The 13,504-nt window shown below is 50.9% G+C and overlaps 5 protein-coding genes and 1 non-coding gene across 6 annotated transcripts; 3 read left to right on the forward strand and 3 right to left on the reverse strand.

The window, feature by feature from the left end:
* Window positions 1-1,376: 1,376 nt before the first annotated feature.
* FPRO_10956 (uncharacterized protein) lies at window positions 1,377-2,789 on the forward strand (the record flags this gene model as incomplete). The annotated part of the gene is made up of 1 exon (XM_031231976.1): window positions 1,377-2,789. One exon carries the CDS (start codon window positions 1,377-1,379, stop codon window positions 2,787-2,789), a length of 1,413 nt encoding a protein of 470 aa, XP_031081959.1.
* Window positions 2,790-4,246: 1,457 nt separating this feature from the next.
* FPRO_10957 (putative 26S proteasome regulatory particle chain RPT3) lies at window positions 4,247-5,677 on the reverse strand (the record flags this gene model as incomplete). The annotated part of the gene is made up of 4 exons (XM_031231977.1): window positions 4,247-5,216; window positions 5,270-5,368; window positions 5,422-5,463; window positions 5,523-5,677. 4 exons carry the CDS (start codon window positions 5,675-5,677, stop codon window positions 4,247-4,249), a joined length of 1,266 nt encoding a protein of 421 aa, XP_031081960.1.
* Window positions 5,678-7,002: 1,325 nt separating this feature from the next.
* Window positions 7,003-7,600, forward strand: FPRO_10958 (uncharacterized protein; the record flags this gene model as incomplete). Its single annotated transcript, XM_031231978.1, has 4 exons — window positions 7,003-7,162; window positions 7,263-7,330; window positions 7,384-7,426; window positions 7,485-7,600. 4 exons carry the CDS (start codon window positions 7,003-7,005, stop codon window positions 7,598-7,600), a joined length of 387 nt encoding a protein of 128 aa, XP_031081961.1.
* Window positions 7,601-8,766: 1,166 nt separating this feature from the next.
* Window positions 8,767-8,882, forward strand: rrna44. The gene has a single exon (XR_004093507.1). It is a non-coding gene; the product is annotated as a ribosomal RNA (ribosomal RNA).
* A 560-nt stretch (window positions 8,883-9,442) lies between these two features.
* Window positions 9,443-10,663, reverse strand: FPRO_10959 (uncharacterized protein; the record flags this gene model as incomplete). The annotated part of the gene is made up of 1 exon (XM_031231979.1): window positions 9,443-10,663. The coding sequence occupies one exon, from the start codon at window positions 10,661-10,663 to the stop codon at window positions 9,443-9,445; it is 1,221 nt and encodes a 406-aa protein (XP_031081962.1).
* A 761-nt stretch (window positions 10,664-11,424) lies between these two features.
* Window positions 11,425-13,260, reverse strand: FPRO_10960 (uncharacterized protein; the record flags this gene model as incomplete). Its single annotated transcript, XM_031231980.1, has 1 exon — window positions 11,425-13,260. One exon carries the CDS (start codon window positions 13,258-13,260, stop codon window positions 11,425-11,427), a length of 1,836 nt encoding a protein of 611 aa, XP_031081963.1.
* Between the last annotated feature and the right edge of the window lie 244 nt (window positions 13,261-13,504).

Genomic DNA, 13,504 nt, shown 5'->3' on the forward strand with positions numbered 1-13,504 from the left:
CTGCCGCGATTCGACTCCGAGACGACGATACGTCATGACATACATTGTAAGTGTACAACACAAACTCCCTCCTCCAAGGTCAAACCTCCCTGTCTCTCTCGACTTGACATGTCTCGCTTTGCTTTGCTTTGCTTTGCTTTGCTTGTCTTTACTTGACCTGGCTCTCTTGTACAACCACATGCCAATTCCTGCCACGTCCGACGTCGCACCCTCCACGCTCCGAGCTGCTTCCTCCGCCCTCCACGTTCCTGTTCAACCTACGCCCTGGTCAATGAAGGCATCACACGCCATACATTCACTTCACATGGTCGATAGCTTGTCTCAGCAGATCCCTGTCAGCCATGAATGAAAGGTTTCCTCCTTGAGCCTTTGACTCTCTGCACGTCCCTAGGTCGAGCAGTCTCGCCCGCCCTGTTGGGTCCAGGTATTTCTGGTACCTTTCTTTACCAGAGATCTCTCACACACACACTTCTATCATATATCATGATCCCATTCCTATTCTCGTCCATCCACCCATACTCAGCAACCATGTCTTGGCTCTCATCGACGTTACTTCTCGACGTCGCTTTCGACCTTCCCTTGCTTTTATCCCCCTTGGCTTCATCCTCACATCCCTTCACTTTTCACACCCTCGCTCTCGTTTCCTAGCTGCCAGTCCGTCGACGGCCCGTCTGCCGTACCTCCTAATGGCCCCCGAGCCGCCCGCTGTCTGACATGCACTTTCACTTTCACCCTCTCACACGCACACCCTGTCCTGGTCTGTCCTGTCCTTTCTTTATCCCCATCGCATCGCATCCCACATCCCACGCACGCACGCACGCACGCACCCAGCCCAAGTCTTTTCTTGTCTTGTCTTGTCTGCCTGCACACCCTGACTAGGTAGGCACGAACAATATACAGGCGCACACAGACATGCACTTACATCCACACCGCTTCACCGCTTGATTATGATTGCCCTGCCCTCGATCCAGCGTTGGTAGTCCCGGGGCAATCATGATGCTTCCTACTGGAATCCCAACTCACAGGTGCCACATCACTTCCCTACCTCAGCCCCATGACCTCAAGAACGGCCCGTTGCCGGTAGGGGAGGAGCCAGGGCGACCAAAACAAGCTGTCTCCGTACACCGAGATATATCACCACTTGCTTTGTTCCTATAATACCATGTCTCCCATCACTACCCCTTGCAACCCTCCTGTTCTGAGGCCTATTTATCCATACATGATCTCTCCCTGCACCATAACGTCATGAGCTTTTTGACATGATATACTTCCCCAGAACCTTCCTTTGTTACTATGATCAATTCTCCCAGCAGCTCGTGCATTACCTACCCCTTTGATCCACTGTTGCTCTCGCGCCAACCGGCCATCTGCTCGCAATGCGCAAGAATCAATCACTAATGCCGTCTTTCCAGCTATGTCTTGCTCACTACTGCGACCTCCATGGCCCGACCCCTTTGATGGTCACTGAGGGTCTACCGGCCTCATGTACTGTCTGCTTTGAAGATGGTGAAGACTCTGCCGATAATAGACCACGATCCAGCGCGCACGCATCGTCGACTGCTCTCAACGACGCATTAAAGAACCTCGACCTATCTCGGAGCGCTTCAATGCCAGCTTCCGAACAAGAGGCTCAGGCGCAACGTGCAGCGTTATTGCGAAACTCTAGCAATTCTGGCGCAACACCCACTGCTATTGATACTCCCCCCGAAAGCCCACGACCGGCCCCTCCTCATCCTCGGCGCGATTCGAGTTTCCGAAGAACCTATGATGAGACTGTGACAAAGAAACAAGGCCCTTGTGATAACTGCGCAATGACCTTGCCGCGACAACAAGCGGGATCAAATAGTCTTCATTTCGCAAACAATACTCGTGGACCAACATTGCGCACCCGTGCGCCAGCAGAACGGGTTTTCGGTGCAGGAGGGCAGGCATCGCCTCCCAACTCCCAGACCTCGAGTGATACCGATGGAGAGCGGGACGAGGACCCTCGGGCTCGGCAAAGAATAACACCCTCGGTCAGCTCGCGCAATACCTCGCGATCAAGCAAGAGTGGTGGTACAGGCAATTCGACCGCAGCAGAACGGACGCCCTTCCATGTTCACTACGTGGATTATACATCTACGCACGATCCGGTCCTACCCGACTCTTTCTCTCTTATTCGAGCGTCTTGCTTGCGCACTCTATCCTTCGAGACGTTACCCCGGGCTCCATCTACGGCAAACCCCACTTCACCCGTTGCGACCTCTTCTCCGGCCTTTGTTACTACGCAAAGCGCCGGCTCGGCCGTCACAGGCGGCCCCATCTTTTTCGGCGACGCCCTCGCCGGTTACACAACGGCTTATATCTTCCGTATTCCTGATGTACACGCACGGGGCCATAAGCGAGTGTATGCCTTCTTGGCGCTTAGTACTCACCGAGAGCGACTGGCCATGAAGACGTTTGCCGTGGTCTCGACCGCTTTTCGCGAGCTCGCTACATGGATCCAGCAACTGGCTGAAGCCGAGGCCGAGCGAGCGGCCGAGAACTCTCCTATTGGTAGCAGCATCTACGGGGGTGGCTATGCACCACCACCACCAACCGTCGAATCCTCTGGAGGCCCTGATCGCAATGGAAGCAGCTTTCTCACGGGCGGTAGCGGGTTCACCCGACGGATGGGTGGTGGCCCTGGTGCCTCAGCCCCAAAAGCCCGTGGTCTAGCGGAGATTGTTGGACAGCCTGATATCTTTATCGAGCTGCACCGGCGTTTCGTTCACCTCCTCTTCGAAGTTGGTGTCACATTGAGCTCGTAATGAGCTGTTTATGCCTATTGGCATGCTTTATACGTTTTCTGCTTCGGCATACCCAAGGTAATCCCTCAGGATCAGGATGACTTCTCCTACCTTGTCCCACCGGGATGATTTGGTCGCCGCAGATGTACCCCAGCCTTACCAATGCTACTCTCCACGCCCAACCCAATGATACTGAACCGGTCAAAATCCGATTCGTCCTTGTTGGCTCGGCGCTCTTTTGTCCTTTTGGAGCAATAAGCGATGTATGATTTTACATACAAGCATACTTATCCGAGAGTAATGGTAATGGTAATGGCTAATGGTTAATACCTCAATGAAGCAACGATCTCGATCGACAGCTGCAGTCACTCAAGACCTACTGGTCTTTTATATGTTTCCTTTTCACAATGCTCGAGGATTCTTGGCAATGCTGCTTACACCTTTCCGCAAGACCGGGGAGATATACACAGCGGCCGACTTGCCAAGAGCCTCGTGTAACTGTATTCTTACATGTATCGCCTTCGGAAGGGCTTTACGGCGTTGTCATTCGGCATATTTTGCACGGGCAATTGATTCCCATTTGGTTTTTGTAGCGTGTTTGTTATCTACTTTTGTGCGCAGAGAACTCGTCAGGACGGGAACTCCAAGGAAGCGGGCGAACCAAAATAGACGGATAGCGAGTTGGGGGAAACAAAACCGAGAAGATGGTGGAATAATGGAGTCTGTGGCGAAGTAACTGTATTTTACAATTCTTTACCTGTTGTCACTTGTCAGAGCGAGGCAAACAGCTGGGAGTTGGCACGGATTTATTGATAGACTTGTACGGAACATAGACAGGGAATTATTATGAATGGAAAAAACTACGGTAACTTACGATGACTTTGAACTTGAACATACCCCGTTACTGTGTGCTATTGTGCGTGGTTGTCTGAAGTTCGAATCCCTAATATTGAGAACTCCGAGTTATCAGGCATTGAGGATGAATAATTCGCCTTGGACTTGAATTGTTGGGAACTTGGACCCCCAATCTCGATTACACATACCATTTACGGTTTATCGCCGCTGACTCTCAAAAGGCCACATTGATGCATGCAAGCAGAGTATCACCAATGTCACCTCTGAAGTCGTATCCCACTTTGTTGGCTGCAGCAGTATCATTCTGTGTCCGGACATTTTGCTCAGAAACATGTGACAGTCTGACATGCCTACAGAATGGTAAGAATTTTGAGATGTAACTCGAAGCACACATCGCGTAAATCACACTTCACCGGTGTGGACCTGGACTGTAGAGACATATTCATATCGCTTGCGCCGTCAATCGGCACGTTGATTAACCCTAATCTACCTTTCGCTGTAATCGGCCTCCCTTCATGTGGACTTTTCCTTCCATATCCCCCTTGGCCTGATAGTTGACGTATGTAATACAGGATAGATGACACACAAGAGTGCGTGACATGATAAATAGACACCAGGTGAATCTATTTGTAGAAATCGAACTTGTTCTCTTCGCCGGTACCCTTGACCTGGCTTGAGTAGGCGTCCTCGAGATCACTCTGAATGATGTTGTAACGGTTCTTACGGACAGCACGGAGACCAGCCTCCTGCATGATCGCAGCGATGACAGCACCAGACAGAGGATCGTTTCGGACAATGAGGGAGTCGAGGTCAACTTCAGGAGCCAGACTCATCTTGCCGGCGATGGTGGAGAAGATGAGACGTCGTTCACGGCGATCTCGCAGAGAGGGGAATTCGATCTTTCGGTCGAGACGTCCAGGTCGCAGAAGAGCAGGGTCAAGAGTATCGGCTCGGTTGGTGGCCATGATGACCTTGACGTTAGCGGTCTGATCGAAACCGTCCATCTGGTTGAGAAGTTCGAGAAGAATACGCTGGACTTCTCGATCGGCACCGGTCTGGGCGTCGAATCGCTTGGTGGCAATGGCGTCGATTTCATCGATGAAGATAATGGCGGGAGAGTTCTCGCGAGCCATGCGGAAAACATCACGGACCATTCGGGGACCCTCACCAAGATACTTCTGAACGAACTCGGAACCAACAACTCGGATGAAGTTGGCGGTGGTTGAGTTGGCAACGGCCTTGACCAGCATAGTTTTGCCGGTACCGGGAGGGCCGTAGAGTAGAACACCTCGAGGGGGGTCGATACCGATTTGCTTGTAGAGATCAAAGTGTGTCAAGGGGAGCTCGACAGCTTCGCGAATCTCCTGCTTCTGCATGTCCAGACCACCGACATCGGCATATGTCACATCGGGCTTCTCGTCGGCGCCAAGCATAGCAATGGAGGAGTCGGCCTCGGGAGGGAGAATATCGACAAGGGCGTTGGAGTGTCGATGGAGGGCGACCGAGGAGGAAGCCTTGAGCTTCTCCCGGTCGAGGGTGGAGAGGATTCTGACGACATAGTTGGATCCGGTGCTAGACTGCACAATGCCAGTACTTGGGATGCTGGTTAGCTCGTGTAGAATTGTCGGTTGCAGGTGAGCACATACTTTTGGTCAATGGCCTCCATAAACTGTCCTATAACTAATGGCACGCTCTGAATCCGCTTGATCTCTTCTTGAGCTCGTACAAGCTCACGCTTCAAACTCCTGTGGAGAATTAGCAAACCATGACTTGAATTCAGACGAGATTAATGACTTACCTTTGCTCATCCTTGATATATTCTTCTTGCAGCTGGATGTACCTATTCGAAAGCTATCAGTCTCCCACCACTTTGCAATATCTGAGACTGGAGTATCGTACTCTAGTTGCCGCTGGAGCTTCTTGAGGTTGGCGTAGTCATCTCCTCCATCGGTTGATACACCCTCGAAGTTATCAATGGTGGGAATGGCTGAGTGCGCGGCCCTCTTGTGAGGTGCCACTTGGTTTGCTGGGTTTTCGACAGCGACGTCACCCATTTTTGCGCTTCTGCTGGGTGAGTAAGATAGGTGAAATGATCGTGAGAATGCGGTGCAAGTAGAAATCAGCGTGGGGTTCGGAAAGCGATTGTCGTCGGGAGATACAGCGCTTCGTTGTTGTTTCGGTCGTTGAGGGAGTGATGGAGCTGCTTCGAGATGATACCAGGCGCCAGTAACGACGACGACGACACTGGAAGCTAAGGTGAGCTAGCGTGGCTGGAAATCTTAGTCATCTGGATTGGAGCTCCTTTCACGTGATCAGTCTACGTCAAAGAGCGAGAGCAGTTGGGGTCCAGACTCGATGGCTTTGATTGGCTCATGATCGTCTCTCCCAGGCAGGGCGAAGTGGGGTTGCAAGCGTGCAGCAGCTGCAAGGCTCCAAGGCTCCAACGACCCCAGTGCGAGCTTCAGTGAATCAGATTGGCCGATTATCGGGATCTGCCTCCACACAAGACCAAAGACGTGGGGACCCTGAAGGGGGACGTTTCTAGCCTGGTACATGAGAGCTACAGCGGATTGAGGGCCTCTGTGCTTTTGGCACTTGGCCCTCCTGAGGCTGTACAAGTTGGGGGGATGTCGAATGTCCTATTAGTGGCGTTGAACTGATTCAGTCTAATGTTGAAAGATGGCGGGTTTTGCGGTGAGAATAGACTCATGACCCTGCCGATAAGCCTGCCCCGCGATGTTCGGTGAGAGGATGTTAGTTAGGTGAACCGTGAAATCGTTCATACAGTATTTACAGTATAGAGTGTTATTATTGGTAATTGTTAGTGAGGAGCTTCTCGCTTGCTTATACAGTACGTGTATCTTGATGGACCATCTCATGTAAGCTCAAGTACCTGGTTGGATTGTGGCTTATCAGCGTCGGATCACTCGCCTGTTCACGGGATGATGCGGCGGTGATTCACTGGTCGGCGGCCGAGGAGCAAGGTAAGGTAATCGACAAGTCACCTCACTCACTCACTCACTCTACCTCTTTGAAACCACCTTCTACCTTCTGACTTGTTCAACCTCCAACCAACTCGACCTCTTTGGTCTTTTTTTGCTCTCTTTTCATCGCCTTTCACGCCCAAGCCAACCTCACGTCACTTTATCACCTTAATCTATCACTTACTGCTCGGCGTGTCTTTGTTGCGTCATTCTACTGATACTGCTGCCATCTCCTCCCCAAAAGCCGCCATCATCCCTCCCTCCGCTGCCGTTTTCGACTCGGCCAACCGCTCGTCACACACACACACACACACACACAATACCCCTCGTTTCATCTTGGGTTGCTTGTTTGTCTCTGTCTCGATACTCTAAGCAACCTCAACATCGCACATACAATGTCGTCCTCTATCGCCATTCCCGCTGGCCCCTCGGCTACCCGCCCATTCCATAAGGGCACTGGCTCCTCTACAAACAGCCCGTTTGGCACTCCTTCGTCTTCTCCTCCGTCAGCCGGAAAGGACAAGGCCCTGCACAACCGCCGTCCGAGACTCCTGAGTAAGTGAAGCTGGATCATCCCCGCCTCCGACGATGGCAGCGACAATGATACTATCGTCTTATCATGCACCGACCGCCGTTTACTGACTTGTCTTTGTAGGCTCTTCACTCTCCAAGCAAGAATGCACCGTCATTAACGTCGGCGATCCGGAAGGCACTCCCCGACTGGTAAGTGTCTCGACAATATTGTACTTGGTTTCAGGTGTACTGACTTTCCATAGATCTCCTACCTTTCCTCCAGCCAGGGTTTCGCCTGGAATCCCGGTATGTTTCACTTGTATCATGAACAGCCTCTCCACGAGTCACGACTAACAACTGATAGAAATCTTTCTCCCGTCTTATATCGATTGCGACTATGTTCCCCTCGAAAACCGCCGGGACCCGGTCCACGAGATCATTTTGACTGATGACGAGTCCAAGAACCTGCTACCTCACTAAACCGCCTGACATTATATCATATACACAGACCAGGCCATGATAGACATTTCCTTCTCACGAGATTCCCGATTCAACGACAGGCCTGCTATTATTCAGTTATTGTTTTTACGGCGTTACGATTCCCGCGGCTTTTTCTTTACTTTACTTCCCTTGCCTTGCCTTTCCTCCTAGTCAGGCAAGACATGACACTTGTTTTAGGCCTGTCGACGCATGGGCATTGTTTGGTGGAGTATGATTTCGGGACAGGGTCCCTGGTCAATCGGCTTGACAGCCTCACTTTTAGGTTTTGGCTTTGGCGGAGTAGACAAGACCTGGCAAAGCATCCATCACCTCAGCGTCCGGCACATTCGGTATCGATCTTAGGAATTGGATTGGAGGGAACGCCTGGATTCGCGGGCCAAAAGGAAGAGGTTATTTTACTTCTTGGGGACCTGAGACCAAACTGTTTCGTTCATTTTCCTCACTAATTCTACGGCTGGACTGTTTTGTTCTTGAGGGGATGGTGGCGTTGAGGTAGGACGGCGGTGTTTCTTTGTTTGTAACTCTCCTCAATTCACATGACTTAACTTGATCATCGCTCAAATGACACCTGCGATGTTGATCGCTTCCCCGCTGGCGCCAATCACCGACGGCCGATATGAGCCGGCCGCCTACCGAGAACCCGCCCGGACCGGAGCTAACTGGGGCTGGTCGGGGAACCTTGATGTCGTGCAAGCCCGGCCCAAGAAGCAAGTTCCGTCTTGGGTAGACTATTGGTGGTCGACGTCAGGTTGACAGAGATCAAGCCTTATTGTCGCACGGATTATGCTGGACTGCATCACGGAGTACGCTATGGATCTTTATAAAAACGGGTTGAGGGCACGGCCACGAGTCTATTACCGATTCCCGACAACGATTAACTTTGTTTCCATACTGGCCAGTACCCGGTATCTGACTCAACCAACATCCATCGCCAAGAACGCCACGGTGCAAACATTATCATCACAGCACTTTCGCATCTTGGGCAGCGACTTTATGTCTCAATTGATAATGAGGCCTGCAATTCCGGGTGGCCTCGTTCTATAGGGTCCACCTTTTACACCACAGTCGGTGAGATCTCGACAATGATGCCTGAGAACACATCTGGGTATCATGATGAGCACAGTTTGAGAGTCTGTCAAGCACATACGACCATAGCTCGTAGAAAATACGGGATCCCGTCTGCTCTCCCATAGTCAAGCTGCGAAGCGCTGGATTAGTAGTTGGGTCGGTGACGACCAGCGAATCCCCGGTGTTGTATGTCTTTTTGGTGTTTTTGATGCTTGTCTGGGACTGATTCCTGTCTTTCCAAGAGGGATAGAGAGGTAGATGTGATGGTATAGAGCTCGTAACCGCAGAGTAATACGGGCTTATGAAAATTCACTATAAGGCGTCGTCAAATAGGTAGTCTTGCTTCTTGAACTGTCTATGTGCCCAATTCTGATTCCGGTCCGAACCGTTTTACGGAGTCGGCGCCGACGGTGGGGCTCCGGTACCGTTTTCGTGATCCACCCGCCAGGGAGCAAGAAAACATCAGGCCTTGACAAGCGATGTTAAAATAAAGTTAGAAAAAGGTATCCTAAAATTAGGCTGGATTTATAGTAAAGTACCTGAATGTTTTTGTCATTAGGATCAAGGTCTTGTGTTTTCTTTCCTCCCCTAGCCACCCACCGGGGCGCCGAAGATGAACGGTCGTAGCGTTCCCCTGGGCATCTAGTGAGACGCACTCCGTTCCAAGACAGGCTCATTGTAATACATACTCAAATGTAATCGGCCAAGTCTCAACTCTTGGATGCTTACTTGATTGTTTTAATTGTGGAGGCGTCAAGATACTGGCGATACTTTTCCAATGCCTTCCCAGATCCTGAGCTGGCCGGCGCTCGTACTAAGTACTTCCACGGAGCCATACATGTTAGTTCGTAACTTGTGTTTCTCGACACTGTCGGTAATCTTTTCGCCGCCTTCTTCAAGTACCGTAATCTCCCTCGTCTGCATTAATTCACTGTAGTATGATTCCATAAAAGCGTCATCCTCCACATCAATATCCTTCTCCCTCCCTCGCCTCTCCTGATCCTCACGGTAAAACGAGTTGGCAGCGAACTCACTGGCGACCTTCCATAGGTGCCAGCTCGGCTCCGGATCAAGGCCTTTATAGACATTCTCGTAATCGCAGATGATTGCTGCCCCCGCGCATTGCCTCTTCATCTCAGGTACCTTCATGGCAAGAAGGCTAAGCATATCTGACTGCGGCTGCAGGGGCCACCAGATGATGTAGGGCATCGGGACTCCGGGTGGCCAGCCGTCTTCAAACGTGGAGGCGTCGTTGAGCATGATCCGGCGTGCCATTATGGCTCGCTGAATATCCCACATGTATGGGGAAGACCTTGCATAGATGGTGTCGTTCTTGATCTGGTCAGCCCACCAACGAGCATACATAGTGTGATGCAAGACACCACGGATGACACAGTCTTGGTCTAGTTGAGTCAAAGTTCTTCCAGAGTTGGCGAGCTGGGCATAGCGTTCGATGTTGCCGTCGTGGGCGGCCATCTGTGTCAACAAAGTCTTCTTTACCGTCGGCAGATCCCCAGGCAGAGGACTATAGAGCAGCTTCGCCTCGTCGTCGGTCAGCGTTCCATGCCTTTCATCTACTTGCTGGTCCTCGAGGCCCAGATGTATGTCCTCTTCGATGCATGGAAGGAAGTCGTCGTTGAACCGGCGTGTAATGCCTTGTCGAGCTGTCAAGCGCCATCGCACTTCGGTGTTGCCGTTCAGATACGCCGGGCATTCATAGTCCATCAGTTTGATGGTGCGTTTGCAATCGTCCACGATGGCATAGCGATACTTGAAACTCATGATCTCGTCATAGATGAGTTTCCCGCCATCTGTCTCGCTTTCTCGCGCCTCTTCAGCGATGGACACTTCAGGCAGGAGATTGAGCTCACGATAAAGGGCGTCGTAACCTGCTGCAGCACATGCACGGCCAACTTGATAGCGCATGTCGGGGAATTTAGAGGCCAATGAGCGGTAGGTGTCCTCGGTGGCCATGTCGGGATGCCATGTACAGTATGGCTGCTACTCCGCCGTCATTCGTTCCGGTATGTCGTTGCTCATGATGCGGCGAGCGTTGCGGGCTCGAGCGACCTGAGGCATTGAGGAGCTGAGGCGTTTGACGGGTTCACTCATGGCCAAATGGTAGTGCAGGCGAATGCCCCGGATAAGAGCTGCGCGACTATCACGGTCTTCAAGGAGCCTCGGCACTCCATCACCGCGTATGGCCTTTTCCTGATCCTGTCGAAGTTCCAGGCGGTCCATGATTTTTCTTCTCTTTTTCTTCTTCTTTTTGCTGGACAGTAGATGATGAGGCAAAACTTTGGTACTTGGGTCGTTGGTTTGTTAATTAAGAATGACATGGGAGGGGATAAATATTCTTGCCAAGGGTCCATTGACAAGAACATCCCTGTGTCCTCCTCTTCACAGCCCTCAGCTTCAAGATCCACAATAGTTCCAAATATTACCTGATAGCTGCGATTCGAGTCACAAGACCTATGAAGAGACGCGCACGCAAGTCTAATGTAGGAACAGGCTTTCAACGTAGCTTGTGATGGGCTTAAGTTGTAGATGAACCCCTTCGAACTTTGCTGCCACGATCCGTACGCCAAAGGCGTCGGGAAGTGTTTATGCTAATGCACATAAACGCTGTGTTTATTGTTTGAGCAGAAGTATAGATGTGTGGCTATCAAAGTTCAAAGTCCAACCTATGATAACCCCCTGACCTCACCAATTCGCCTTTGAATCGCCATAGTATATCACGGAGTCTTCACCTCGTCAACTTCTTTATGTTCTTGCAACAAACTCAATTGAACCCAACTGGGGCAGCCACCCACATCCCAAGCATCGACACGAAGTTCATAAGTCACAAGGTCCTCATGCGAACTTGGCATTTTCCGGAGAACAGCTGAGAACACAGTCTCTGAAACTCTAGCAGATCGTTTGACAGCACGGTCTGTGTGTGCAACAAAAGATTTCTTGTACTGGACACAAGCGCGGAAGAGAGCGTTCTTACGAGACTCGTCGATGTCGCTGCCAGACTGCGAAAGCTCTCGGATACTACATGAAGCATCTTCGGTTGATATCATGATGTCAATACGAAATAGTGAAGATTGAGAGCCATATGAACAGACAACCCAGAGGGCCTTGAATGAGGACTCATGTATCGGAGTCTGTCGTTTCATCCAGTCGTCACTTGGATATGTCAAGACAATATCAAGGGAGCGTGTAGTTGTCGACGAGACTTGCGTCAAGATCTGCAATTGCTTTGACGAAAACATTGAAGACGGTGGAACCATGCCAAAGTTATTCGAGCCTGTGAAATAGCCACTGGGCCGAATGAAGAGTTCCATAGGCCTAAAGTACGGGAGCAGTGTCTTGGGCACACCGATAAGAGAAGACGGTTTAACTCTGCAATAGACCCGCCTTCGCGCCGACTCATAGTCACGTTCTATCAGGACGCATACAAGACTGTCCTCTGTCTCGTACGATAGCCATGCAATGCGGGCCAGGTCAAGATCTGTAGGGAATAGAACATGCAGATTGATACGTAGACCGCGACTTGTGAACTCGAGAGGATTCGAGAGGACCGACTGCATTGCAACGATGCTACGTTGGCCGCGAAACATGCGGCCGTAGTCCTTCTCGTGCAGGACTCGATATTCGATGCTCTGCTTCTCCACGTCAAGTTCGGGTTCAGAAGGAGGAGGAAAGGCATGACCATGATCGACCATCTTCTGGTCCTGCGTGTGCTTTGGAGCTTGAGCATGTATAGCATTCTTGGAGAATTGCGAGGGAGACCAGGCCAGAAACCCGGTAGAAGAGGTTTCGGAATCGGCAATTGGGTTATCTTGCTGGAGAGTCCATGCAAACATGCTATAGTCCTCTTCTTGTCGGAGAATCTGCTCCTGAAGTCGGATGAACGACTTGGCTCCTTCGCCATAGAGGAGTGGCATGTTGACGTCGAATAGACCTAGTAAACAGTAGGCCAGGTCTTCCTCTCTGGTTGTAGTTCGAGCCGATGCCCACGACATTCGCTCGGCGACATTGTATGTCGAAGGATGGGAACCACGTAACACGGTGATTGGGATGCCAGTAACACTTTCTATACTTGAAGCGAGACTCTTTTTGGTACCGATTAAGATCCACTCTTTGGAACAGAGCTCGACGATTTGAGGCGCGATCAGTTCCTGAAGTGTCCAACCTCTGGTGAACCACCTGCTTCTGCCGAACTCTGTGATATGAAAGACGTCCGCCAGGGTACAAGCTTCTGTGGTGACATCTTGCAAATAAGCATAACAGGAGGTCGCCTTTTGGTACCACTTATACATGGAATTGATCGCCTCGGAAAGCTCTGCGCTGCTGGACTTGTCGATACAGCACGTGTCAATCCAAACCCAGTCGAAGCCATCATGAGCTGCCTTACTACAACAACCAACGAGTTTGGGGTAGCCTTTTTTTGATTGAGCAGTAAAGGTGCCAATATCACTGTATAGAACCTCTTCTTCGGTCCAGGTGTGACTGAGAATTGCGTATGGAGGGACATGCCCGATGAATTCTTTCAGCTGAAGAGTTGAGACATTTAATAGACGCATTGAAACAATTGAGAGAGCAGTGCGTTGGTTGTTAGGAAACTTGAGCTGCTTGGGAGTCTATAGGACGGTGTAATGGCGTTGACGGACAGGTAGGAGCAGACTGTGTCGTGTGATCGTTGATCAATCGTCGTTGCTTGAGTGAGCTGTGCCGAGACAAACTCAGCGGCAATTGGTCAGGTTTGGGCCAGGCTGCGACATTGCTCGTTTGGATCGAGTATTATACAGAAGAGGTTATCACGATACA

This window comes from Fusarium proliferatum (assembly GCF_900067095.1).
Source record: "Fusarium proliferatum ET1 genome assembly, contig: FPRO_scaffold005, whole genome shotgun sequence".
NCBI classification, from domain to species: Eukaryota; Fungi; Ascomycota; class Sordariomycetes; order Hypocreales; family Nectriaceae; genus Fusarium; species Fusarium proliferatum.